We start from the raw sequence: 27,689 nt of genomic DNA on the forward strand, positions 1-27,689 counted from the left end.
CCCGCTATCGGCACGTGGCGCAGTACAATGTACGCACCAAACAGATTGTAGTGTCTCCATATCGATTGCTTCCCAACAGGCACCAGCTATCACCAGTCCAACGTCTCAAAAAGCACCGACTCCCGGTGCTCTCTCTCTCTCTCTCTCTCATGCATACATATCGACGTCTCCGCTTAACGCTTTGCTTTGGCTTCAAAAACCCTCTCTTCTCTCTCCCCCGCTCCCTCCCTCGCTTTCAGTCTCTTTGTCTTCTCTGCAAGTCTCTGCAACCGTAATTCGCCATTTCCACCTGTTCGACATCCTCCCGTTGTTTCTGCATCCATGTGTGTATATATATATATATGTATTTACACTAGTTCTTTGTTTGATAGATGAACAAGAGGCCGAGCAGTGAAGGCAAATCATTCGGATGGCCTTGCAAGAGGCTTTTCACGGACTACGTGGAGAACGGCGACGACGACGCCCCCGGCGTGGGGAAGGTGTATAAGTTTCGAGTTCTGTTGCCGAACGGCACCAGCTTGGGGCTTACAATCCGAGACCCCGAAATGGACTTGGATTTGGAAGAGTTTGTGCACTTAGTGAAGGCAGAGTATTTCAAGACTATTAGGGAATCCGGGTCTCCGAAGCCCAAGAGGAGAGTCGACTGGAGGAGCAGAAACTTGTGTTTTGTGGATGCTTTTGATGATGTGTTGGGAACAAGAATCAGTTTTCGGAAATTTCAGCCCAATAAGTACCACATTCTGAGGCTTCATGTATATATATACTTGATCTTCACTCTCGCTCTGTTTCATCGATCTTTAATAAGAGGTTGTATTGGATGTTTTTTGTTGATATTTTGTTCGTTATGGAACAGGATGGGTCCGGGGAAGCCGAAACTTACGAGGTTGGTAGTGTACTTTGCATTTTACATATCATAAATAGACGAATTGGGCAATAGAAACGGTTCGTAACTGCTGATTCGTAACTTTATTCTGTGGAGGGAAAGGAAAGGGGAAGGAGAAAGAAGATAGGTAGAGAATATTAAGGATTTGTTGGTATATTAATTAATTTATCTTAGTTTAAGGTAAGAAAATGAATAGATGCATGTTGGAAAAGGAATATTGTTTCGTTAGGTTTTTTAAAGGTTTTTTTTCTTCCAGACATCCTAGTTCCAGTTATAGTTGGTGATTATACAAACATTGTCTTTTTTGTTGATTGATTGTGACACTCTGTGGTTGTAGAACATGTGGGATTTGACTCCGGATACTGAAATGCTGAGGGAGCTACCACACGAATACTCCTTTGAGACCGCTCTTGCAGATCTCATTGTGAGTTTCTTCTAAATTGGTTCTGTTGTGGATGTTGCTTTTCTATTGAGTAGTTACTTTATTCTACTTGTTGACCAGGACAATTCGTTGCAAGCTGTATGGTCTAACAGTGTTGACGAGAGAAGATTAATTAGGTAATCAATGCTGTGATATCTATTCCATTCTTTGTTCTATTTGAATCCCCTAGTACATTTTTTGTCTTCGTGAAGTGATTCTTTTATGTTCACACTTGAGTAAAAAAGGGAATAATGGAGCCAAATGAATAGATGCCAACTACCCAAATACATGTAAAGTGTGGAAATGGCACCACTGAAAGGGTGGAATCCTATGTTGCAAGGAAACGGCTCATAAAATATTGAATAAAATATGATTAGTCCTGATTATATGGAGGATTTTCTGTTCATTAAGTTTTAGATAAGTAATTCTCTAAATTGGTGCTTATCTTTCTACAAAATAAAAACGTAGGAACATATATAATGTTAAATGTTAGGTCAATTTTGTTGGCGTGTTCCATAGCTAAAACCCTTTGAGATGATTCTCTCAAACTCAATACACTTTCTGTACTATCTGAGAGTTTGTTCAATATATTGATCTCTTCATGGTTGGTTCACCAACCCTCAGGGTATGAAGACCTTAGTGGAAGTTTAGTTGAGTCGTAATAGATTTTTATTCAAATTGATACTGGGTGACAACAGCAAGAGAACAGCTCCGGCGGATGTAGTGGCCCGTACTTTATGTTTTTCCGGTAGGTACCTGCTGGATAGCCAATGCAATACCCAGCACTTTTTATGGTTTCGAGTGGGTGCTGCTGGGTATTGGATAGATGTTGGCGGGTGCAAAATGGAGCATTCAATCAAAAGCCATCCCTCGGCAAGTGCTGCATTGGTGCTCAAGCAATAAAGAATAGAGGATATACAACACATGAGTTCTTTGATAAGTAAGGAAACCTGTTGTCTTGGATATTGATTCCTTATGAAAAGGATATGACATCCCAGAGTTCAAGAGAGAGTGTTGTGCTGAAAGTTCCCAAGGCCAGGACAACCAGCCATTTCACAACTTCATTATCTTCCTCACCTATAAGAATCACCCAGTCATCAAGTGTAGTTATGAGACATTTAGCGGAGTATTAAGTAGTTGGTTCTTGTAAAGATGTAGGGGAGAGGTATTTTGTGTCTTTGAGCAGGTTAAAGTCAACCTGAGTAGCAGTAAATTCACTTATTCTGGATTTGACAACGTCGACAAATAATAACAGTACTAAGCTCAATCCCACTTGTGGGCCTTGGCTGCAAGGATATAGCTTACAAATCATGTAATAATTGTGGATTCAACAATATTTAAATAAATGCCTGCAGTTCAACTTTGTTTGCAGTTCAAGTACATGGTTCGCCCGCATATTTAACTTAAGGTTTTTACTCTCTTTTGAGTTTTTTCTTCAGATTTTTCTTGTAATTGGACCAATAAGCCAAATAGAACAAAATGCTCTCAAGGAAAATGCATTAATGCAGGATATATGGGAGACATTGAAAAATAATAAAACTTACTACGGAGTCTGTTTTGCTATTATTTTGTATTTCAGATAGCGTATGAAGAGCTTTTCAGTTTCTGATTTAATTTCTGTTTTTTTTTTTTTGAGTCTTCGTAAACTTATTATATTTATTAATTGATAATAGTGTGTGTGTTTCTTTTCCTTTCGAAATGTCAGATCTTTATCTAATCTATACTTGTTCTGAACTTAGTTTTATGGGATCTGTTTTGGCTAATAGTATTAAATGCCATATATCTTTTACTCAAACCAACTAACGATTGATTGTTTGCAGTGTTGATCTCACTGATGATAGAATTTTAATTTTTGATACTGGCCCTGGAATGGATGGTAGCGAAGAGAACTCCATAGCAAAGTGGTATGATGCGGTACTTTCTTAATTGCATTTTTGGACTTGGAAGGTAAAACTTGTTGGATTATTTATTGGATGATGCTCCTCAGTTGGCTTTGCAACGTGAGTCATTGAGTCTCTTTAAAAGATTCCACTCAGATAATAAAATTGACGTGTTCCCAACCTTCCCTTTAAAATTGAAATTTGATCAATTCTTCTGGTTTGTTTTTGATATTTCTTTTCTTGGAATGTTAGTTTCATATGAGTAATAGGGGAAGCTGTGACCATGGTGCCATTATGCTTACTAATGGTGATTTGGTAGAGATATATCCAGGTTATTTGGTGGTGGTTGTAAAGAGTAAAATTGTCCATTGTATAGTTGGGTTGCAAATGGGTTGGATATACTTCCTTTGAATTTCTAGACACCAGAGAACTTTATATATTTATTTATTTGTGGCAGGTTTAGGGATCGGATAGTACTTCATTTCTTTCTATATTTTGCAAGTGGGTAGTGTCCCCTTTAATACTTTTTTTTTGTTGATAAAATTGCTTGTTTCAGGATTTTTTTTTATTGAAAACTGCAGGCATGTATGGTTGGCAGTTGCATGATTTTTTGTAGACATTGTTGCATGCTTTTCTGCATCATATTTACTCTTGAGGGATTTCTTTTGAATTCAATTTACTGTGGTAGCCTTAGTTCTCTGTAGGGTAACTTTTAGTACAAATTTTCTTTGTAAAAGGATTTCTCCTCTGAATGGAAGTGAAATATTTGAATTGAAAATGTAACAAAGAATAGAAGATAGATTTGATAAAAAAAAATTATAAACGCACTTTGTATGTACACTAGAAATACATTTGACACTGCATAAGTAACTGGTTCAATGAATCAATCTGTTCCTCTAATTCTCAATTCCTCAGTTTGGCACATAATGTGTTTCTTATTCCTACCTTGTTTGATACTTTGAGGTGCTAGATAAATGTAGAAGTCAGATGACATGTATCTATAATTTCAGGTGGGGACATGTTAATTCTTTGCCTTATGATGTGTTTCTTATTCCTACCTTGTTTGATACTTTGAGGTGCTAGATAAATGTAGAAGTCAGATGATATGTATCTATAATTTCAGGTGGGGACTTGTTAATTCTTTGCCTTATTATATATTCTTCTCTGGGTTGCAAGAGCTGTTCTTGTTAATGCTTTAATTATGGTGTTATTTTACATTGTAGGGTTTTCTTTGAATTTAATGCTATATTTAGCGTTGAAGTCTTATCTTTATTATATTTACAGGGGAAAGATTGGCGCTTCTTTGCACAGGTCATCAAGGGGCCGTGGTATAGGTGGGAAACCACCATATTTAATGGTATGATTAGTGATGATAACTTTCCCATTTAAATGTATAGTTAGCAAGAAATGTGAAGTTTGTGTGAAGAAAGGCTGATTTTTTGCTCAAGGATTCTTGGGCAGGCATTCTTGGGATGTCTGTGGTGGCTGGATGATTGGTATAGAGGGATTATGTTTCCCGCTATGGTGTCACTACCCTTTCCCTTGTAGTCATATTCAGGTAGCTAGTAATCAAGTTGCTTTAATTTGATGTGGCAGATAAAATCTCCACTCCTTCAGATTTGGAAGACATTTTATTATTTTCTCAAATAGGACTAACATAGAAATGGAAGGTTTTAAATAAATTGATTGAAATTATCTACATCTTTTTCAGCTATATTAGCAAATTCATATTACCAAACAAGCTTGATCTACACAATTACAGAATCATTGGTGCCTTTTCCCAACTCAGTTAATGACCACTATCTACTAGCCTGGTACCCAAGATGGTGCCTAAATTTAGGAACCTTGGAGTCCTTTATCAGGTTTCCCATCAACTATGACATCTTGTTTGAACTTTTAGTGAAGCCATGAAATGTGTAACTTCTAGTAGTCGTGTTCGATCTCTCCAATGTATACATCTCCAGCTATGTTTGTGACTAAAGTTAATGAGATTTTGTCTTTATTCTATGTGCGATGGGACCCATAATTATCATGTTAGATGAGTGCCATTAGTTACTTCTTGAAACCTTTGTAGTTTTTGTGGGTAAAATATTCTTTTATGAAAAGTTTTTTTCCTTAACTACAGCCTTTTTTTGGGATGTTTGGGTATGGAGGACCGATTGCTTCCATGCATCTGGGAAGGTATATTTATTTTATGGCAGAAAATTTTTATTTATTTATTTTTTGTTTAATCATGTTGAAGAATGCATTTTCATGTTTACAACATTTTTATTCGTTTAACTTGGTTGCTTCAGGAATGCTTTGGTGTCTTCTAAGACTAAAGAATCAAAGAAGGTCTACTCTTTGCGTCTAGAGAGAGACACTTTACTAAGCAGTTCTAATTCAGAAAAGAGATGGACGGTATCAAAGCCTACTTGTTTCCCTCTTGTTCTAACAGTCTCTTTTTTATCCTACTCTTTGTTTTGAAATCCTCATGAATTTTCTTTTTAGACTGAGGGTGGCATTAGGCAACTGACAGAAGATGAAATAACGAGATCACCTCAAGGTTCCTTTACCAAGGTAACTGCCTAAGATGGTTTTCTTTTTCACTGTCCAGGAGTGCTACACGTGAAGGACATGTTTAGAGTGAAAATAATAATATAAATTAACAATGAATTACCTCTTTCTATTTCTATATATTATGCTTTCTTGGAAAATTACAAACTGAGACTGTACTCATTGGGTGCCCTTTATTCCTCCATTCTGTGTAAGCTTATTAAAATGTGTGTTAACTTCATACTATAAAGGGCATCCCTGGTGTATGAGTCTTGTTGTTTTGCAAGTGTCAAGGGAGTGTCATTTTTGTATGAAAGTTTACCCTTTATAAGATGTTTATATTGTCTCCTGATTTGGAGTATCAATTAATCTTTTTATAGCCCATTTGCCATGTTGAGATCTTACGAAAGCAAATTGTATTTTTAGTTTCATGTGCGGTAGTTTATTTTGCACACATATTTTTCCTTTTTTTTTAATGGTGTTGTTGAATATCTTGAATTGTATTTTATACAAAATTTGATAGGTTGAGATTTTTGATCCTAAAAGAAAAGGCTTGGACATAGCTCAACTCCAATGCAAATTGAAGGACATCTATTTTCCATATATACAGGTTTGGTTACTTCTAGATCGATGCCTTCATTTTGAAGCTAAATCTGTGAATAATTGTTATATAGTTGCACTCTAATATTACTTGTGTTACTTTAACAAGATAATTCTAGAAACACAAAAGTGAATGTGAGTGTACTCTAGCATATATAGGAAGTTAATATGCTTGAACTTGCATATACACTCATACTAATGTAGCTGTATACCATGCTAATACAGCTATGTGCTAGTGCTCACTCTCAAGCTGGATGAAGTATGATGATATTAAACAGTTTTAATACCATTTTCGAATTTGTTTTTTATGACTTGTTGAAGGACATCACATTTTTATGGGAAGTGTTAGAAAATTCTCTAATTTGTTTAAAACCAGCCTTCCTAGACTGGCACAATGTTATTGCATCTTCATTGATGACTGGTCTTTATATTTTTGGCTAACCAGTATTAATACGATTACTACTATCCCTTTGATATATCCAGCATGCACTATATACCACGTCTTATTTTAGTTTACGTGCATGTGCAGTGTGATGAAATATCGATTACAGGCAGAACAACCATGCCAATTGAATTTCAGGTTTGATATGTTGTCAACACCTATATTTGCTTAATTCTGTTGTTTGGCTTTCTCAATAAATTTGCTTTGTCAAGATCCACATTACACTGGTTAGCTGTGCCCACATTGTGTTCTCTAAACTTGAGTTTTTAGTTCTGTTTTGGGTTCATATTGACTGATGTTATTTACTCTTCAATTACATTTTCATCTCATTTGTCCTAAAACTATTAAGGAATCCCATGAAAATTGTTAATTCTTTTGCAGGTTAATGGGGTTGATTTAGCAGAGATACAGGGCGGTGAGGTTGCTATTACAAACATACATTCCTGCAATGGTCCAGAGTTTGTTCTACAACTCCACATTATCCAAAGTGTCATGGCATCCAGTAGTGCAAGTAAATAGGCTTTATCATGCAAATGAGATGATTTTATAGTTATATTCCATATTCCATACCCCTCCCTGCCTATCCCTCTTGAAGAAGACATCAATAATATATGCTTTTCTTCATCAAATGCAAAGGTTTTTGAATGCTTTTAACATCTAAGATTTCCACTTTCTTAGGAACACGAGTATCTCAAGAAGCAAATGCTCGTCTGAAGTTTGTTTATTTTCCAATAGTGGAGGTATAACAGTTCTTTTCATTTTTTTATCTCTTAGTTGTAAAATTTGGAATTTTTTTCATAGTGTTGTTTGTATATGGGTGGCTGTTTGTGTGCGAGCAATTAAAGGGAAAGGAGAATATTGATCGAATTTTGGAAAAGTTGGAAACGGAAGGATGTGGACTTTCAGAAAGATTTGAAACCTTTAGTCGTGTTTCTGTTCGACGGTTGGGTCGTCTTCTTCCAGATGCTCGCTGGGTGAGTTGAATGCATTACAGTTTTTATTTATCAGTTGATGTTAAATGGTGCACTGCAAATACAAAATGGATCTTCTATTGGTGCTATTTCTGAGAAGTTTGTTGAAATTGGTAGAATTTTTAGTGTTAGTCTAGTTGAGCGTAGAAATGACAATTAACGATAGAAAATGCAGAGAAATCCATGGTTGTCGGGGTCAAGTGGTATCTAATTCAGAATGAAAGGTTTTGCATGAGATGGAAAAAAAATATATGAATGTTAAAGATACAGTACCATTCCAGAAATCCAAGTCTAGTAGTCATAATGTAGTGTAATTTTCCCCTGCTAAACTAGAGCTAGTGTAGAAATGGAAAGGAGCTAATTTCCCTCTTTGACTAATGGGAATTATCTCCAATCTGTGTAATTGATACCCCAAATCACTTCCTTGATTGATAAAGTATATTGTAGGAATATTATGTATATTCTTTCCTATTATGTTGTACTCTTCCTCTATAAGAAAAAAGAGGAATCAGTGTATTTGATATACAGAAAAATAGAGAACTTTATTTCTCGATCTCCTTTAGTTTATAGCTAGGAAGACAAGAGAGGAGAGTCCTGGTCGAAACTTTAAGTTTGCTTCTTGGTTAGTGAAAGCTAACGGATTGAAGTTGTGGGAACAGTCTTTTGCAAAACAAGGGTAAGGCTGTGTGCGCTATATGACCTTCCACCTACACTTGCAAGTGGGGTGCCTTGTGCACTAGTTGACACCCTTTTGAACCACAAGTAGGAAGATGGGCCTAAAGTTTATTTTTAAGTAATAGCTGTTTTAAACATTTCCCAGGAGTGTTGTTATCATTCTGTTGGGGATTGCACAGTAAGCTGGTCTTGGTCTCTTGTTATATGCTTACTAGGAAAAATTTGCTTTGATTTCTTTGAAAAAGTCTTGAAGAAATTATATATGTGAAGTATGATATTTGTATCCATCATTTGGATGTTTTGTTTTCATTTGATGTGAATGTGTATGCCTGTACTTGGTTTCTGCCTGTCTCAGGCATATTTGGAAATTCCCTTTGCTAAGTCTATTGAATGTGCAATTTTCATAGCTAGTGTCATTGTGCTTAATTGCAGAAATTGCTTCCTTTTATGGAACCTAAGCTAAAAGTGGGAGACAAAGCACGAATTTTGAAACAAAGCTTGGCAAGAGTGAAATGCTTTATAGGTAGATATGCTTTATTTTCTGAACACTTAGTAAATTATTTATTAACCCCTCATGCCTGCAAGTATGGTTCTTTTCCAAATTCTGGGTTGGTATCTTCATCAAGAACCTTTTTAATTGCAGAAACTGATGCTGGGTTTAATCCAACACCATCAAAGGTATATATTTTTGACAACTAGGACGCGTGAATGAAGTGTCCTGTTAAGTCCTTTACATTTACAACTGAATTGTTGAACATAACACATATATAAAATTGGCATGTGAACAATCAAGCATGCACATGTTTTATGAGCTTCTATCTTAAGCATTTTGACTGGATTCTCCTGGTACCTTGATTGTCAACTTAAATAAATTACCTTCTCCTTTTGAATTCCTTGGATTTGTGGTGTCGCAATCTTTATATTTTTGTGACATTTTTGTTGACAAGTAGTATTTCCCATACTATTCTTGATCTTCCCTTTTTTCTACTTGCAGTGTTCGTGATATGAGCCTCTTAAAGTTTATTCATGTTGCATACTTTCCTATAACATGTTAATATCTTCATAGTAAATGAAAGTTTTCTTTTTCTTTTTTTTTTTTTGGTTCTTAGAGGTAGACCTATTTACTCTGTTGCATACTGGTTGAGGGTACTAGAAGTTCTTGTTGTTTCACCCAATAAACATTGGTCTTGGTGCTGCATCTTTAAATTCTTACTTTTCTGAAGAGTTGTAGCACATGGGTGTAGTGTTTCTGATTGATCTGGCTCTTGAGTATATTAGACTGATTTAGCACAACACCATCCTTATACTACTGCTCTGAAGAACTTCGGTGGCATGCCCTTGGAGATAGAACAAGGTGATGTTTCGCAACCATTCATGTTAGGCTATGATTTTCCATGTGAATTATGTAATGTTGAAAATTGTATTTAAAGTTTGAAATTAAGAACCTAATAGAAAATCATTTGTAGAGATAAATCTCAAAATTTATAAGGATGGGAAGCAACAGACACTTTTGCAAGTAGAGAAGATGTATCAGGAATGGATTTGTCAGATGCATGATCGTTATGATGAGGAAGTTGAATGTGGTGATGATGAACCTGTTCTTGTAGTCAACCCCTCAAACAAGAAGAGACTCGGCATTTCTTCTAATAGTAAGTTTGCAAGGAGCGTAATGGGACATGGCATATTATTTACATTATGTTTACTTTTTTTATACATGGATCCCAATCATTGAAAAAAATCCTTCTTTGTTATTTTTAATCAATTATTACTCTAAATGATTTTGCTCTAATTTATTTATTTGTTACATTAATGGTTTGATCTTGTAGTTTTGAGGGTTCACAAAGTGATTCGAAGAAAGGGAGCTTCCTGGGTGTCGGGGCAGAAACTGAAAATTCTGAAAGGAGCATGTGCTGGATGCCACAAGAACAATGTGTATGCGACCTTAGAGTACATTCTGATTGAAGGATTCCAAGGCGATGCAGGTGGTATGTCATCTATTAATAATGCTGATTGATTTTTCTGCTGTCTTAAGTTTGGTTGTTAATTGTGCCAGAAGTTTGAGTTGAGAAAATTTGGGGAACCGAGGCATAGAACAAATGTAATGGCGGAACAAACATAAAATTATGAAACTTACCCAAGACCCCATAGAATTAGAATGTCATTGGTACCAAAATCATAAGCCATGAGGAAATGGTTTCATGGATATCAAGTTATTTCTAGCTAGTGAGAATAAGCCTCAAATCTGACTTGCGTTTATCTTTATTTCTAGCTTGGGAGTGTAACCTAGGTATTTGCTGATTATGTAATTATTTAATTAGTTTTGTTGAAGAAATGCAATTTTCAAATTCGAGTAGAACATACAAAGAATTGCAGCACGAATCCACTGATTTTTTTATTTTTTTTGTATTCATACCCTGGCTTTATATTGTTAAAGCTGAATGCCTCTAATAGATAGATGAATTATTCCTTTTTAATAGTACTCACATCTTGTCTCTTGCTTCTTTTTAGGGGAGGCTCGCCTGATTTGCAGGTATATAATCTTTTAATTTTGCTTGTCAATAACCATTATTTAAGCCAATTTCTTTCTAGTAGTCATAGTATTTGGCAATTATTACCTTCAGGCCACTAGCTGTCCCAATTGAGAATGGTTGTGCCCTCACATTGCATGATGAACATACCAGTATTGATATCCGTGATTCCATCTCCTTACCCATTTCTGTGATAGAATCTGGGAAGGTCAGAAATCTAGCATGATTTTCCCCTAAAGTGTAGTTTTCCATTTTAATTTGTTTTCTCATCTTGAGTTACAAATACCAGTGTCTGACCATGGAAGCTGGTGAGTGGGAGCGTGTAGTTGAGAAGAATCGGCAGAAATTGCCATATACAATTGAAATATTGAGCGGAAAGCATTGTCAAGAGCTGGGTGTTGCTGAAGGGGTAGGTATATCCTCCTTTTTGTCAAAAAATATTTATTTGTCAATTGAAGGGCCTAGCCATTGCAGAAAATTTTTATTTATCAAAATGAGATGGACTTGAGGAGGTCTGTATATGTCACATCTTGTGTCCAAAACTGGGATGCACTAACTTAATTTCCCTCTCCCTTTCCCTTTCCCTGAGTTCCAGTTATTAAGACAATTCCATACTCTGATTGAATAGTCGTAATAATTGGAACTCTGAACAGAATTTTAGCTACTAGTCTTTTATAGTATATCACATTCTGTTTCAGGAGCTAATAATCATTTGTAAAATATCGCATTCTGTTTCAGGCATTACCCAACAATTCTACAGTGTATGCTGGACATGTTCCTCCCAAGGAAATTGTTGCAGTTGTTCATTCTGCCTCCTCTAGTCCTGCCAGTTCTTCTAAGAATTTAAACCAGAAGTGCATTGTGAAAGAAAACTTAGAGATGGGGATGCAAATTAAATTCAGGGATATTTTCAAGAGTGACCAAGATTTTATTGATCTATATTCTGTATACGTATCACCTTCATCCCGTAAAGGGTTATATGGTTTATATATATTTTCTGTGGGATGCAAGTTTGCACACATATTTCAGAAAGCTGGTGTTTATATATTTTCATTTTTTCTTGTAAGTCATTTACTAAAATTCTTCGCAAACTTTAGGTTTTGGAATTTATCATGACAAAATCCTGTTTGTACCCGTATCACCGAATTCTTATGTTTATGTGATGGAATTTTACTATTTTAGAGAGGGGTGAATTCTATGACTTGCGAAAGAAGAGTAGACGTTAAGGCATCGTCTGAGGTTGGCAGATGGGGGCAAATAAATGATGGAGAGAGTCTACCCTACATTACATGGTAAGGCACCTCATACTTTCTAGGCTTGTGGTATGTAGAACTCTTTTATGTACATTTGTCAAAGTGTGATCTGCTCACCTATTGGGATTGAGGCTTGATATGATGTTGTGTCAAAATGTGCTGAGTCTCACCTAGGTCTGATATCTTTCCGATGAAATTACTTTCCCTTTGTTATTTGTTTTGATCCTACATATATGAATGAGCATGATCCTACAAGTTGGTGGATTCATACTACTGTTAATAGTTAGTTATCATCTTTTGAAGTTGCACACAAGTATGATTCTTGCATAATATGACCAAAATTGAGAATCTTTTGTGTTTTAAGGATGATAATTTACCTTCTATGGAATGCAAGGAAGAGAAATATACACTTGTAAATTGTGTTTTCTTGCTGATACTTAATATTTAAATTGTTGTCTTTTTCCTTGGAAGTTATTTTTCTACTTCTGTTCTTGCTTTCTTTTTATGTTATAATTTTTATTTGCCATGTTTTGAATGCTGCTAGATATATGAAATTTTCTGTTTAAGATACTTAGTATCAAGCAACTACAGGTGATGTTACTTTACCTAGATGAAATGAAATAGTTTTTGTTAAATTGTTAACCACCATTTTATCTAAAAGCTTAACCTGTTAGTTTCTCTTCTATTCTCATTCTTAAAGTAATAAAACTAATAAGTATTATAATGAATAATAATATTTATCACTAGCATCACACATATTATAATATAGGTAAATACTAGAGGAGTGGCTCATGCTACCCACATACAAGAAGTAAAAAACGTAGAATATTTTAAGGGTGATACATGGTAGTTGTAGTTTAATTTTATTTTTTAAGGCAATCCTTAAATGTAGACGCGTCTGGGTGCAATGGTAAAGTTGTTCACAAGTTTATTGGTGATTTGGCGGTCATAACTAAAAGGCTAGAAACAATTTTTTTTTTTTTATTTATTGTTTTGTTCTTTTAAGAAAGAGTATTTAAGGTAATCACTTGATTGACATAGTTTCAAACATCAAAATAAGATCTTTTCTTATATAATAAAATAGATATAATATATATTTAAAGGATATAATTATAATTACATTTTGATGTGAATATAATATAAATATAATAAATCATAATACTATAAAAGGTGGAATGGTTGTAATATTTTCAAGTAGGTTAACCCCCATCAGGTCCATATTGATGTGTTCTAATATTTTCTGATTGGATCAGTGAGTATTGGCTGGAAATTTGTCCACTTGGGATATAGGTTATTGTATAATTCTAAGTAATTTGGGAACTCAAGCAATTACCTAAAAAATTTGTAGGAAAGCATTACTTTTAAGAAAAACTCCAATTATGGCAATGTATGATTCCAAAAATATTTTTGGTGCTATGACAAAAAGGATTTAATGTATCAATCAAAATAAAGAGATTTTATGAAATGTCTTAACAATTATGCAATAACTTTATTGGCGTGATTATGCATAGGGTAAATTTCTTAGACCACTAGTGAGGTTTGCCCAAATTGCACGCGTTGCCCTTGTGTTTTAAAAAAAAAGCTCTAAACTCCCTCGAGGTTATTATACATGTACCCCCTTGTCGTCAAATGTCAATTACTTTTTTAAATTCCAAAAATACCTTCACCCCTTTCTTTATTCAAAAATTTAAAACTAAAAATAAATAAATTTGATCGCAAACCCAAGTAACTAGATTTGGAGCTCATGATGTTTGGGTTCCATGGAGGATTTAGGAAGGAGAGAGAGAGAGAGAGAGTCGACATTGGTGACCTTGCTGACTGGATGAATCAAATATGTGTTTGCGTGTGTATAGAGAGAGATGTGCGATAAGGTTTCTTCCCAATCACTAATGGTATGGGGTCCCTTCCCCATCCCCAATGGTCGGCAATGGGGAAGACTGATCGTCAACAACTGGCAATGGGTAACCCTTACTGGCCACCTACGAAGGGAAAATAGAGAGAAGGGAAGGGAAGAGATGTGAGAGAAACAAACAAATAATATCTTAAATTCAGTGTCATTTGATTTTTTTTGTTAACCTCAAGGCTTGGTGCCATTTTTTAAAACATAGGAGTGGATAAGGTTGTGGCAAAAGAGGTGGAGGAAGTGCAAAGAAAACCTTGTGGAAAACCCTATAAATGGATTTATAGAGGATATGGCTATTGATAAAATGAATGGAGGTCTGGAATTCTTGTAGCCAACCCCACCTAGTTAGATTGAAGCCTATAATTGTTTTTGTTGTTAATAGTAGATAATGTGAGCTTCTAGTTATTGACTTCGGGAGTAACAAATTTTATCAATAAAATAAAAAGATTTTCATTGAAATATGGATATTGAATGTGGTTCAACGTAGCCAAACAATAGAACAGCAATAATCCCAAGCTTCAATCACACTAGGTGGGCTTATTGCATGAATACTAGCAATCCAGTCATATCTATTCATGCTGCTATTTGTTGCATTGCCTTGTTACACCATACCTTGTTTCTCCACCAATTTTTTTTTTTTTTTTTTTTGTGTGGGGGGTTTGGGTTTAATCTTCCCCTACCTTCTTTGCTACAAACTTCTTTTATTCCATTAGTTGACCCTACACATGCAACTATACATTTTTTTTTTCTTTTGGTTCTTTCTCTACCTCTGTTGCCACAAATTTCTTTATTTGATTGGTTGACCATACATGTTTAAGGGCACCTCTCGCATATTTTATCATCAAAGCACTACAATCTTATTAAGTATTATTTCATGTCTAAGTCTATCTTTCTGTGCGTGGCCACACATCAATCATAATGTCCTTTAGTCATGCTCATATTTTGCACATGTTAACATCCTTTAGTCAAGTTAGTCATGCTCGTATTTTACAATTGCATAATGCTAGACACACTTCATCATTTTAACCATCTAGTCTTGATTCTGGGTAATATCCTTAATTGTTTTATCTTTTTTTAATAAAAAAAATTGATTCAAGATATCAATATGATCTGCAAATAACATACCCCATAGCACCTCTTATTGGATGTGCATTGTTACTTTATCTATATTAGTAGCAAAAAAGTAGTTTAGTGTAGATCCTTAATGTAATCCAATTGTAATTAGACGAGTCTTTCTATTTCTTCTACAAGTCCTAACACATGTTTTTTCTCAAAGTCTACATGCAAATCCTACTATTTATCTGCTAGACCTTTCCGTTAGATGTCTCAGTAATTAGACAGTTTTCATTTTTAACCTACAACAACAACATACCAAACCTTCTTCCCACTATTTGCGGTCCATTGTTAACCTACCAGGTAAAAAATCAATTGTTTTTCTGAGATTTTTGTCTCTCACAACCTCTACTGAACCAGCCTTCCCAATGTTCCACTTCATGGATCATTAGCTTGATCCATCTATCACTTCTCACAACTTTGAACTTCTCTATATTTTTGTAAAAATGTGCTACAGTGCTCTTTATTCACTCGTTAATCATCTTTGATTTAAGGAGCATGTTAAATAATTTTGACCATAAGATGCCCTAATCTGACATGTATTTCCATGTTTGTATCAATATATTATCTAGCACAAATTAGAGGATTCAATTACAAATTACAAAGTCCTTGTCATTCGTATTCAACCCCTGAAGTGGTGTTAGTTTCACTTTCTTTCACATTGGTTTCCAGGTAATTTTTTTCTTGTTGAATTCTTAGCTTAAAGTATAACGGCATTGTGTGACTTAATTTGTAAGTCACTAAGACAGAAATGGCCAAGTGGCATAACTGTATTATTTCAGAATCTTAGGGTAACAAGCCAAGCATCTAATGCCTTTCTCCCTCTCCTAGCTGATGGCCTGGAGGCCGCGGCTATTTCCTTTCTTAGTGCAGCGGCCATATAGCCGCTGCTTTCCTTAGTGGCCACGGCTTTTCATTTTCTTTAAGGCAGCGGCCATTTGGCCGCTGCCATCCTTGATGTCGTGGCCACTGGCCACGGCTTTGATTTTCTTAATGATTCAACATGAAAACCGCTCTGATATCACTTGTAGAATTATTATCCAAATTCCAAGAACATTCATGTCAAATCACTAAGAATAAAATAAACAATAAACGGAAGGGTACTTGTATCCATTGTTATGATTAATCAAAACGGATTTTTTGATCTTCCAATTGATTCATAGTTCTTAGAATTTCTCTGTTGATGGGGATGCAGAGATATGAAAACATAACTATCAATTGGGGACCATAACTCCTTTATATAACTGCTAAAAGCAGTTAACAACTTTTAATATTTCCAAATTGGCCCCTCATCAATTTAGAAATATAACTTATGTCTCTACACATTAATTCCATGATAGCTTAATACCCAATAGCCCAAAAAATAAACTTTATAGATCACTTTTAAATGGCTAAACTTTAAGATAGCATTACTTATTTAAAAATACATTTGTGGCCCTATATATTGAATTATTTATTTTCAGCAATAAGAAAAAAGAACTACAGCCCAATAATGTTAAAAAAAAATGTTATGATGATTTCAAGTTCCAGCACAATTGGAATTGATCAATTGGATTTTGGATCTTCAATTAAATTGTAGAATACACAATTAAATAGTGGATTTAATCAAGATCTTAATCTTTGTTCTGGATATTATTTATTTTCTCAAAATAATAATTTCCAAAGTCAAAAAGAAAGCAATCTGGCTACCTGTCTAGATTTGTAACCTGTCCCATAAACATGCTACTTAGCATAATATTGATCATATTAATTTTCCTTTGCATCTGTTGTGGATGTTGCACCCAAGTGATGTTTTGTAGCAGATTTATTGCCTCTATTCTTTGTTTTGACACTAGTTGTCTTCTTGTTCATTAAGTGCGTGTTGGATGTTTTGAGGATGCTGAATGCAGGTATGACCATACAAGAACTAGAAATGAGGTTATTCATAATAAGGTCGGAGTGGCTCTTATTAAACATAAGAGATATGTGGGACTTGATTAAGATGGTTTGGTCAAGTGAGAAAAAGACCAATCATGGCTCCTATAAGGAGAGTAGATGAAATGGAACTAGTATTTAGCAAAAGAGGTAAAGGAATGTGAAGAAAATCATGGTGGGAAACCCTTATATATTATATGAGTTATAAGGGGGCTTTATAAAAGATAAGACTATGGATAGAAATGACTAGCGAGCTAGAATTCATGTAGCCATGTAGTGGTCCTAGATAGTGTGATAAAGGCTCGGTATGTTGTATAATTGTAACTGAAAAATAAATTTTTTGGACAGGGTTGGTATGTCTTCCCCACCAATTTCAATTGCATGCTATGATATGTACAACAATCGGATGCCCTTTGCATGTGTTCCGAAAGTAGTAATCAAGATTATCTCGGGAAGGATGGTTCTTTGTAAAGTGCATAATATGAAATTGGATCTGTCACCCGATCGATTGACGTTGACAATCAAGGTATAGTTTATGAGCATGCTGGTCATAATGGCCCTCTCATTGTCGCATTCAAACGTTCTTGATGGGTGCCACTATTTGAATCTTATAACTCTGCAGGATGCATTGGTAGTAAGTACACAGCTGGATAAGATACGGCCACATTATGAAGCCACTTTGGTTATCTCTCAATCAGATGAGTTATTCCCCATGTCCATCCCATGTGAAGGTATTCCAAATTGTTTTTAATTCACAATTTATAGCCTTTCCAAAAGGAAGTACATGGTGCATAAGAAATCAGTTGCCTTCTTTTCATTGAGGTTTTTAGTTCCTTGTTTGATCTTTTTATCAGTTCTTCCTGGATACTTACAAAGCGTTACAATCCAACCAAAAGATTTGGATAAGCAACTACTTCCAGGACAAGCTATCAAGGAGCTTATATTTGAGGTACTTGAAGGCAGTGATACCATTTTAGAGGCCATAATTTCTACCTGTTCCCGTGACAATGCAATTGAATGCACATTAGTCAGTTGGCTGTCTTGTTATTTTTATATTTTATGAATAATAACTCTCAATCAAATCAAACATGCAAGAAAAAGAAAACAAGTTACAGCAACTGATGACCATATATTTCAGTATTTTGAGAATAAGGGAATACAATTGAAATTCAAAGTATTTCCATCGCTTTATCATGCACACTCCATTAACATGCATTGCGTGCTGTTGAGAGTAAAAATAATTATATAAAAAATGATAAAATTTTTGAATGAGATGATGGTTAACATGCAAGAAAAGATATTGGGTTCAAACCTCACCACTAACTGAATGTTTAAATAGTTGTATGTGTTTGGACCAGTTAAACATTGAGGCCTGGCCATTCGTGAGAGGGTGTTTTGGTCTTGTTCCAATTTTAATTTGCTTTGGATGTTACATTTATTCTTCTCATCTAACATTTTGCAATATATAGCTTTTCTTTTCTTTAAGGGGTAGGATAATCTTCTAGTATCCTTTCTTGTATTATATTAATAAAAGCAATGGCAATATAATTTTTTTTTTTATGTAATGCAACTTTTTTTTTATAAGCAATAAAGCTCCTTTTTTAGTGCAACTTTGCTGCGCTATTATTCATTTTATAGTGCTCCGTTTTCGGCAGTAAAGCTCTTTTCTTTTATTTATTCTTTTAGTGCAACTTTGTTTACTTTAAAAGGAAAGAAAATACTTATATAAGAAATTGGATTAAACAATTGCCATGTATTTTGTTGGGGGGCCCAAATAAAAACCCTCATCTTATTTTCAACAAGTTCCACTTCCACTTTATTCTAGATGATCTTATTTCTAAATCTCTTTCTTTTTCCTTATATGATGGCACATCCACTGTAATGTCCTCATAGTTTGCACATGTTGGTACTTAACTACCCAAAAATCAACGCTATACAACAAAAATTGTGTTAAAGTGGTCTGATATAACTTACTTTTTAGCTCTAAAAGGAATTTTTGAATAAATAAAATTTTGGATGCTCTTCTCTGCTTTATCCATCATGTCTTAATTCTTTGGCTAAGAAGCATAATAATCTCTTTCTTTTGAAAAATCAATCTTCTTTGGGAATAACTTGATCTTCAAGTCTCACTATGAATCATCCACATTTCTGTTTTTATTAAACATGCATTCCACATATTTTGTTGACATATTTTATATATAACTTTGAGAGTAGCCAATCGTCATCATATCGGGCAGGTCTTGATTTAATATTTATGTTTAGACACTCTTTACCCTACTGATAGGTCATTGTATGGTTAAAGTTGGATATTTACATTATGTATTTTCTTTGGTGCTGTTTTTGTGCTTCTCTCAATTATGCCTTAATGAGTTAGATCCTTAAATGCATGTATAGAAAGATTTTTACTCTTAGTAGCACTAACATATGTTGCCAGATGTTTGATCCATATGGTAACCATGTTGAGGAGGGCTTGCAAGTTCAGTTCAATGTGGATGGACTTTGTTTCCGAGATCATGCTGGTTCTACTTCTACCCATAAGGTGAGTGCTATTTAGCATCTTATAGCATCATTATAAGTCACTTCCTATTAAATTAAGAATATTCTTCATATATAAAGTTTCATGAGAATTCTCACTGGTGCTGCAAACAGGATATGTGCTTGTGGGTTGAATTAACCTTAGGTGAACAAGTTGTTGCTAGTTGTTAGAACCAATGTTTTACAAATAGGCTAGAACTATTAAGCAATGGTTTCAAAATGTCTTGATTTCTGAACTCTAATTTAGTGTTTGGATTTTTGGCTACTAAGATAATGGTTATAACTGTTGTTATAATGGGTTCAGCACCTATTAGGGCAATTTACAACCGTTACACTGACTCCAACAAGGCCTTCAATGCAGGAATTTGCAAAATCATTAGAGGGACTGCGGGGAAGTGAGCAACACACGCACACACAAAGAGAGAATTATATTTTCTTTTGGCTAAACTGCTTGGTAGAGTTTCTCCATCAATGGCAAGAAACTACTTGTTTCAAAAAATCTCAAAGCCACACCCCACTACAAGCCATACAGGGTATTTTGCATACTGAAGGCTTGAAATAGGCAACAGACTGAATAGAATGCTTGCATAAGTCTTTCTGGATGTGTTTTTCTTTATTTATCTTCTTTCTCTAATGTTTAGAGGTCTCAGAGTTGCATCATGGTTTGAACAGTACTCTGTGTGCACGCGTGCGCACGTATCTCATGTGGTGTTATGAGATGGATGAAGAATGGGGGTGCCCAGAGTGTGGAAAAGGAGGCAAGCTAACCCAAGATATTGACAGCTGGATGGGTGTGATGAGTTTGGATCTTGGGATGACGACCAATTGAGTTCTCTTATTTGTTTTCTTAAAAGGACAATGATTCAAAAATAATATTGAACTGATAATATATAATTTTTTAATCATATAAAGAAAATTACTTTCTCCAAAATATAGTTTAAAACCAAACATACATGTTTATGGTAAAACTGTGCCTTCATTTACTGCTGCTGCATTTGTTTGATCTCAAAACTGTGCCACTGCCACAGCTCCTATTATGGCAGGCAGGCATTACTGTTAATCATAGATGGTGACTTTGTAGCTCACATTGACACGGTAATGCCGGTGCCTATGGAATGTAATAGGGGTTAGCATAATCATGTAGTATTTACCAAAAATCACGGATATGCCTTCATTTACAAGATCAGGTCTAGAATAGTACATTAAATAGCAATAACAATGCAGTTATCATTAACAAATTGAGGTGATAGTTTATGTTTCTTATCCATTTGTTTATTTACTTCTGCAGAAGTGTGCCAGAAATTGAGAATGCCTAGATGAAAAGCTGTGGTTCCTTGGAAACAAAAGAAATAAAAAATTAATCCACAAGGAAGGGTTAGAAGTAGCATCAGTTGAAGATAAAATAGGGAAAAACTTCTGAGATCATGTTCTATCTACATCATAGGCCAAAAAACATTCTTAGTGATAAAAGAAAATGAGAAAGGTCTTGGATAATATGGGTTTAGGCAATAAGAACAGACACGAGAACTGTATCATCACGGGTCCACATATAAAGTGCTTACTGAGGGTGACTTATGGGTTCATGGAAGCAACTAATATACCCCTAGGCCTCACCAGTAAAGTACCAATATTTGTTTGTGTCATAGCATCATTGCCAGAATATAAATCCTTGTCAATCAAACCCACACCAGTCTCAGAACCCTTTCCTAGCTTGCAACCACATGTACTGGTCTTGTGTTGGCTCTAATAGGACTTGTAACACCACAAGTCCTCACTGAGAAGTTCTAGTTGAAGGTGACTTATGGGGTCATAGGACCAAGTAATATATCCAAGGCCTCCCGAGCTAAAGGTGTCATTTGGGTTCCCTACATTAGCTAGGGAGGCTTTGAATGTAATTGGCATGTCAGACAATTACTCTCCCCTTTTTTTCACGTTATATTTTAAGCACTTAAAAAAGGTTTGATTTATGTTTTTCTATCTCGAGTGCAATTATAAATTCTGCAACTTTCCTCAATGTCATCTTTCTAATGCAGGTCGATGAGTGTGGGTGCATTAACCTGAGTGGCCTCTTGGAAGTTACAGAGGGCTATGGAAAAAAAGGTAGGAACCGCACACATGATACTTGATGCACTCCTTTCATTGTCTCCCCTTGTAAATTGTTCATGTAGTTACCTCTTTCTATCTTGAATTAGAATTTAACTAATCTTGATTAATGATATAGAAAATGTGTGAAATTTATCATCAGATGTCATGACCTTAAAATATAATGCCTGTAGGAATTCTTTGGTATGTAAACTAGTATAGTCTATACTTATGCTTTTTGCTGTATTTTGGTTCAATATAAAGTAATTTCCTCCGAAATATTCACTATAAAATCTTTTACATGTAAACAGAATTGCATACCTACTTTTTTGTGCATGCGCATGTGCATGTTGTGTGTTTGGGTGGGATTTCAAACAAAGATTGTCTAAATAATTTAATAATGGGTTTAGACAATAAGGCAAAAAAGACCAAAACAATATGCAATCATTGCTTGAGAGGGAGGCAATCTCAAGCTTGCTTTCAAGAATGCGATTTTATGAGGTTGATAACTTAGAGGTGCTTAAATTAATAACATAACATTATTTTGCTTTTTATTCTATAACTTTGATTTTATACAATAATGGAAGCGATTAGTAGAATGCTAATAAAGACATATGGAGAGCAGAAAGGTGCCAATATGGTTTTTATATATCCTTGGATAAATGTTTCTTATGTGTATCTCTGTTTTAACTCTTCATTTTTGCATCAGATATGGATAAATTGCTTAGATGTGAACAAGATGAGGTATTACTTAGCATGTTATTTGTCTACAATACTATTTTCTAGTGAATGAAATGAAAGGAGAGTAAATGACAAGTTTAAATATAAAGTTTTGGTGAACAACTTATGTACTGAATCTCACATAGACTATTAGGGTGGAAAGATTGGTGCTGGTATGATTTATAGAACTAACAGAAAGAGGTGACTAATGATTAGTGTTCTGCGTTACCAACTTATACATGTAAGATGGAGAGATTGCGGTTGACATAACTCATAGAAAATGAAAATGGGCTAGGTTAAGGAATCCTCTAATTGTTTTATGTTACTGACCAATTCTATGTGATTGAAAGGATTTTCTCAAAACTATTAATAATAAACAAAGAACATGAAAACTAAGAACTACTGCAGCTTGTTAAGAAATTGGGAGAAAGATGATAAAGAAAGCGAATGAAAACAAACAGTGCAAAAAATGTGAAACGCAGAAGGAACCTTAAGGGTAGAGATTGAATGTAAGGGTATGAATTGAATGTGCCCTGCCTTCATATGTTCTATTATACCTCTCCCACCAAATGTGTTTACAGCACAAGAAATGGAGTAAGAAGCCAACAATGTCTCTACTTCCGAGGTGAAGAACCCGAACCCGAACCCGAGCAAACAAAATGTCCCTCACTGAGGCCAGCATAACCCACTAAATGCTAAAAACATGGAATAAAAAACCTGAACACTTTCTAACACCGTGACTACAGAAAAGCAAGTGATCCTTCGATTCTCCACTCTACTTATGCATGAAGTGCCATTGCGTCAAAAGCTGACCTCTTGTTTTTAGTTTGACAGTTTTCAGAATAGTACTGTAAGGTGTAGACTAGACAAAAAGGCAATCTCGGGAGGAGCCCTCCTCTTGGATGGAAGTATATCCTTCAATTATTGGTGCAAAGAGTAGAATTTAGTACCACTTGGTATGGAAATGCAGTTTGAAATTGGTTCAGTTTCTAGAGTGATTGGGCCTCGATTTTTTTATGGAGAGAAGTAAATGATTCTGCATTTTTTTCAACTAATCATGCTTCTTGCACTATATTCTCAACTAAGACTAGGCCTTCCGTTGCCAGCAGCATTTTATATTCTTTATTTACTGCATATCTCCTACACCCCCCCCCCCCCCAAAAAAAAAAATTTCTCTAGTAGGCTCATTGTTTTAACCTGTGTTTTCTACAGTATCTATCTCTGTTTTATTTAATGAGAAAATAATCTTCAAGAAAGAGTTCCAAACAGAGAAGAGAGTGCTGAAAACTGCATTCATGGTTTGTATTTCTTTACGTCAATTTTCATCTTTTTATATCCTTCAATCACCTTTTTTTATCTGAATTTGACCACCAAGCTCTATTTCTTTTCTTTTTTTTTTCCCTAATGATTAGGTACCTAAGTGTTGCATAGCTGGATCTGTTCTGGAAAACATAGTCTTTGAAATTGTAAACTCTGAAGATGAAGTGGATGAAACCATCCATGATGAAGAGTCAAGTGGCCAATCTCATACACTTATAATAAAATCGGGGTCCTTGGATGCCAATGATTCAGCAACATATAGTTTCTGCTATGGGCGCTGCCTAGTTCGTTCTATTTCCCTTCCCCAAGAGGAAGGGATGGTCAATCTTATAGCTTCTCACTCGCGTTACCCAGAGCTCCATGTGACCATCAAGGTATAAAAATCTTGGAGCAAGTTTTCATTTTTTTAAGGAGTTTGGTCTTTATAATTTTGCTTATACATAGGTTCATGTCGTCCTGGAAGCTTCACAAGTGGAGCCTGACAACATCCAATCACTGAACTTGGACGGAAGGGGCCCTCCCCTTCACGACTTATCTGTTCTTAAAGTTCCAAAACTTGAACAAGACGGTGTACATCAGCAGTGTTCTGTTGGCAGGCTCTCTTTTCTCTGTGACTCATCAACTGATAAGGATGTAGAAAACTTGGTGGTTTCAATCTTGAAAGATCTGAAGGTACAGAAATAGTAGTTACCTGGGTATTAGTTATTTGGAGGAAATACAGTTATAACATTTATATGAACTATATCAGTTCATTAAGTTGCCTGCATCATAAATTCCATGAATTGATTACCAAAAATTCCTTTTGAGCTAATAAATGTCCATACTTGATATGATAGCTAGCTATCTATGGTGAAAAGTTAGAAGAAACAAGAAAAAAGAACCTTCTAAACTTTGTTGGTTGGGCTAGTTAGACCATATAGTATGCCCAGTTTGAGTTCTCTGTTGTAGTTTAAAATGCTATCTTCAGCTACCTTAAGCTAAGTACCTTGTGACTGACGGGAAACATGAATTTATATCAGAACCTTTTTTCTTGTCTTCTTTTTGTTTACATAGGTGTGCTTCCTTCCTGCAGGAACTTGAGATGGATGTTCATAAATACGGCCTGGAAGTTGGATGTCACGAGGAGGCATTAAAGATGCTCAATGTCAAAAAAGTTGAAGTTGAGGAAGAAGTTTCTAGGTTGCAAGGTCTTCATCTTCAGATTATTTTTCTCCTTTTCTGTGAACACAACCTTTTTTATTTTTCAGCTACTCTGGTTCTTGGATTTGAATGTGTTTGCATGTGTAGAAGTATTATGTTAAAAGGCATCTGACATTCGGTCCTTTGTACGTGTGTTGAGTATTACTTGGCTTGTGATTTCTATGCTCTCAACTTCTTGTAGTTGCAGCACTTATGTTATGTGGACAATTTATTGAGCCATGAACACTCTTTAACGTCTGTTAAATATGCTTCTGATATGTGTGTTAATATTGTAAAACCAAACATCCTTCAAGTTGAGGACACATGTCTATCACTTGAATAACAGAAGAGCAAATTATGTAGTAATTACTGTAGAAATCAGCAACCATGAATCATAGATAGAATGAGCGGAGGGCTAGATTTCAAGTAGTTGACCCCAAATAGTGGGATGAAGGCTTGATATGTTGTTGTAGTATAAAGGAGAGTTGTGTTACATAACTAACAATCAGTGTAAAACTTGTTGGATCATACCCCATTCTAGACAAATGAGAGGATATGACCATATAGGCAAAAGATGGATGGAGGTCTATAATTCATGTAGCAAACCCCTATCTTGTGGGATTGAGGCTTGGGATTATTGTTGTAGTGTAAAAATAACAACATATTATGTTGTATAAGAATTGAAAAAAGAAGTTATTATTGTAATATACAGATATATTTATTTTTGTTAGTCTCTGTACATATATATGTTGTAACTTTGTCCCATGTATTTTAGATGTGCTTCTTAGGTTGCCTGGGTATTTAAAGTTTTAATTTCAGCTTGCATAAAAAAAATTGATTATGACCCTAAAAGTGGAAGATCCTAAATTTTTATCTTGTTATACCTCTTGAATAAAACTTTTTTTTGAAGAAACGTAGTTATATATGCACCTAGTAATTAAAAAGCAACTCAGGAATCATAGTTCTGCTATTTTAGGTATCTGTAATCAAAGCAGTTGCTCAGAGCATTGCTGCTGTTAGTTTATTACTTAATGCCTTCCTTGGATCTTAATATGTTCAATCAATCAGGCAGCTTGACGTGGAGAGAATCAACAATGGAACTGATTGAAAGCAAGGCAGACTCTGCGGCTGCTGTTATCTGCAGATTGTTTAGAGAATTTCATTTGCAGAATAGACAACATTCCTTCTTAAAGAATGTACTTGGTGTTGTAGCATTTCTTGGAACAGTTAAAAGCAATGAGCTTAGCAGGTTGTCTGATACTTAACTCTGTATTCGACTTTGGTGCGCACCTAACAATGACCTAGGTGTTGATCAGATGCTTTCTCATGCAGAATATTGGCAGCTTACTTGGGGGAGGATCAGATGCTTGCAATTGTGTGCAATTCCTATGCAGCTGCAGATTATCTGGAGAAATATGAACAAGATGGAAATGTGGATCCCGCACATGATCTTTATGCAATTGCCACAGCACTGGGCAGGCCTGTATGTGGTCGGTATCTTGTAATCTGCCTTGAAGATACAAGGTACTGTGAAAAGCACATTAATTATATTCTGAAACATCATTTTTAATTGGTAAAATTTTATTCTTTGACATGACAAACGTTTTTAGAAAAATGCTAATATTTTTGTTTGGCAATGTTTTAAAATTGAGTTCTCTGTGAAATAAAAAGCTATAGGCATGTGTAGGAAGTGAATTGGCTAATATTTGGGAAGAAAGTAAATTGTGTTTTAACTTCAGACTGAAATTTTTCTGCAGACCATATACAGGAGAAGTTGGAACCCAAGGTTTATCATTGCCATTACCTACCTTACCAGGTGGAAATACTCCTCCAGGTTTTCTAGGATATGCAGTTAACATGATAAATCTTGGGTTCCATCATATGTACACAAGGACAGAAGCTGGTCATGGTCTTCGGGAGACTTTATTCTACTGTCTTTTCGGTGAGCTTCAAGTTTATGAAACTAGGGAAAACATGAAAATTGCTAGGTCCTGCATAAAACATGGTGCAGTCTCCCTGGATGGTGGGATCATGAGAGCAAATGGAGTTCTTGCTGTTGGGCAGTGGTATGTGCCGTGCATAACTTGCATTCAATGGCAATTCTGTCCATGCATCTTGCACAATTTATATTTCAGTAGAAATTCTTGTCTACGCATCTCATGATCATTTTGATTCAACAATTGTACAGCAAAATTAAATCTCAACAACTGTCTACAACAAGGTTTAGTATTTCAAAAATTAGAGTAGAAGATTTTAGCCTTTTTTTCTATTTACAATTGTTCATGAAATTTTGCACAATCTTGTATTCTCTAAAGCCTGCAGTTCAATTTCCACTGACCTCTTTCCCCTAAACTTGTTTGGTTGGTTTGGTTGCTTTAGGGAACCGGAGATTCAGTTTCCAGTTGTTAATAAACCAACAAGCAAATTGCATCGCTCTCTGCATGCCATGGATAATCTGAAGGAGGTTGAAGAAAAGAAGTTGAATTTAAGACAAATATTTAATGAGATAGAGGAAGAGACTAAAGCTCATGAGAAAACCTTGCAAAAGTTTGAGAATATAAGAGACAGATATAAGGAGTTCTTGGAAGAGAAGGGACCCTTGCTGCTGCATCTTGGGGTACGTATATAGTATGGCCAATCCTAGTGGCTCTTATTCCTGATTCAATGACATCTTTGTTGGTCTCTGAATATTGATTGGAAAGTCTTAAAAAAAGAAAAAAGAATTCGTCTTTTCA

General features: G+C 35.2%; 1 protein-coding gene across 1 annotated transcript; it reads left to right on the forward strand.

The window, feature by feature from the left end:
* LOC127801613 (structural maintenance of chromosomes flexible hinge domain-containing protein GMI1) lies at window positions 1–27,689 on the forward strand. Its single transcript, XM_052336888.1, has 38 exons — window positions 1–125; window positions 372–752; window positions 854–883; window positions 1,221–1,307; window positions 1,386–1,441; window positions 3,125–3,208; window positions 4,469–4,541; window positions 5,310–5,365; window positions 5,479–5,584; window positions 5,675–5,743; window positions 6,243–6,329; window positions 6,849–6,899; window positions 7,143–7,272; window positions 7,440–7,501; window positions 7,607–7,735; window positions 8,840–8,930; window positions 9,051–9,085; window positions 9,686–9,761; window positions 9,874–10,056; window positions 10,234–10,392; window positions 10,916–10,937; window positions 11,029–11,143; window positions 11,225–11,344; window positions 11,674–11,997; window positions 12,118–12,227; window positions 17,467–17,644; window positions 17,741–17,849; window positions 17,973–18,067; window positions 19,553–19,657; window positions 21,687–21,753; window positions 23,668–23,753; window positions 23,868–24,149; window positions 24,220–24,447; window positions 24,848–24,962; window positions 26,023–26,203; window positions 26,287–26,478; window positions 26,712–27,020; window positions 27,334–27,689. Exons 2-38 carry the CDS (start codon window positions 372–374, stop codon window positions 27,581–27,583), a joined length of 4,833 nt encoding a protein of 1,610 aa, XP_052192848.1. The 5' UTR covers window positions 1–125; the 3' UTR covers window positions 27,584–27,689.

Source organism: Diospyros lotus, chromosome 1 (genome assembly GCF_014633365.1).
Source record: "Diospyros lotus cultivar Yz01 chromosome 1, ASM1463336v1, whole genome shotgun sequence".
Lineage (NCBI taxonomy): Eukaryota > Viridiplantae > Streptophyta > Magnoliopsida > Ericales > Ebenaceae > Diospyros > Diospyros lotus.

Coding starts and splice junctions, on each gene's coding strand:
- LOC127801613 (XM_052336888.1), top strand. CDS start 372: ATGAACAAGAGGCCGAGCAGTGAAGGCAAATCATTCGGATGGCCTTGC. Junction 7,273..7,439: donor CATGGCATCCAGTAGTGCAA/GTAAATAGGCTT, acceptor CCACTTTCTTAG/GAACACGAGTATCTCAAGAA. Junction 9,762..9,873: donor GCCCTTGGAGATAGAACAAG/GTGATGTTTCGC, acceptor AATCATTTGTAG/AGATAAATCTCAAAATTTAT.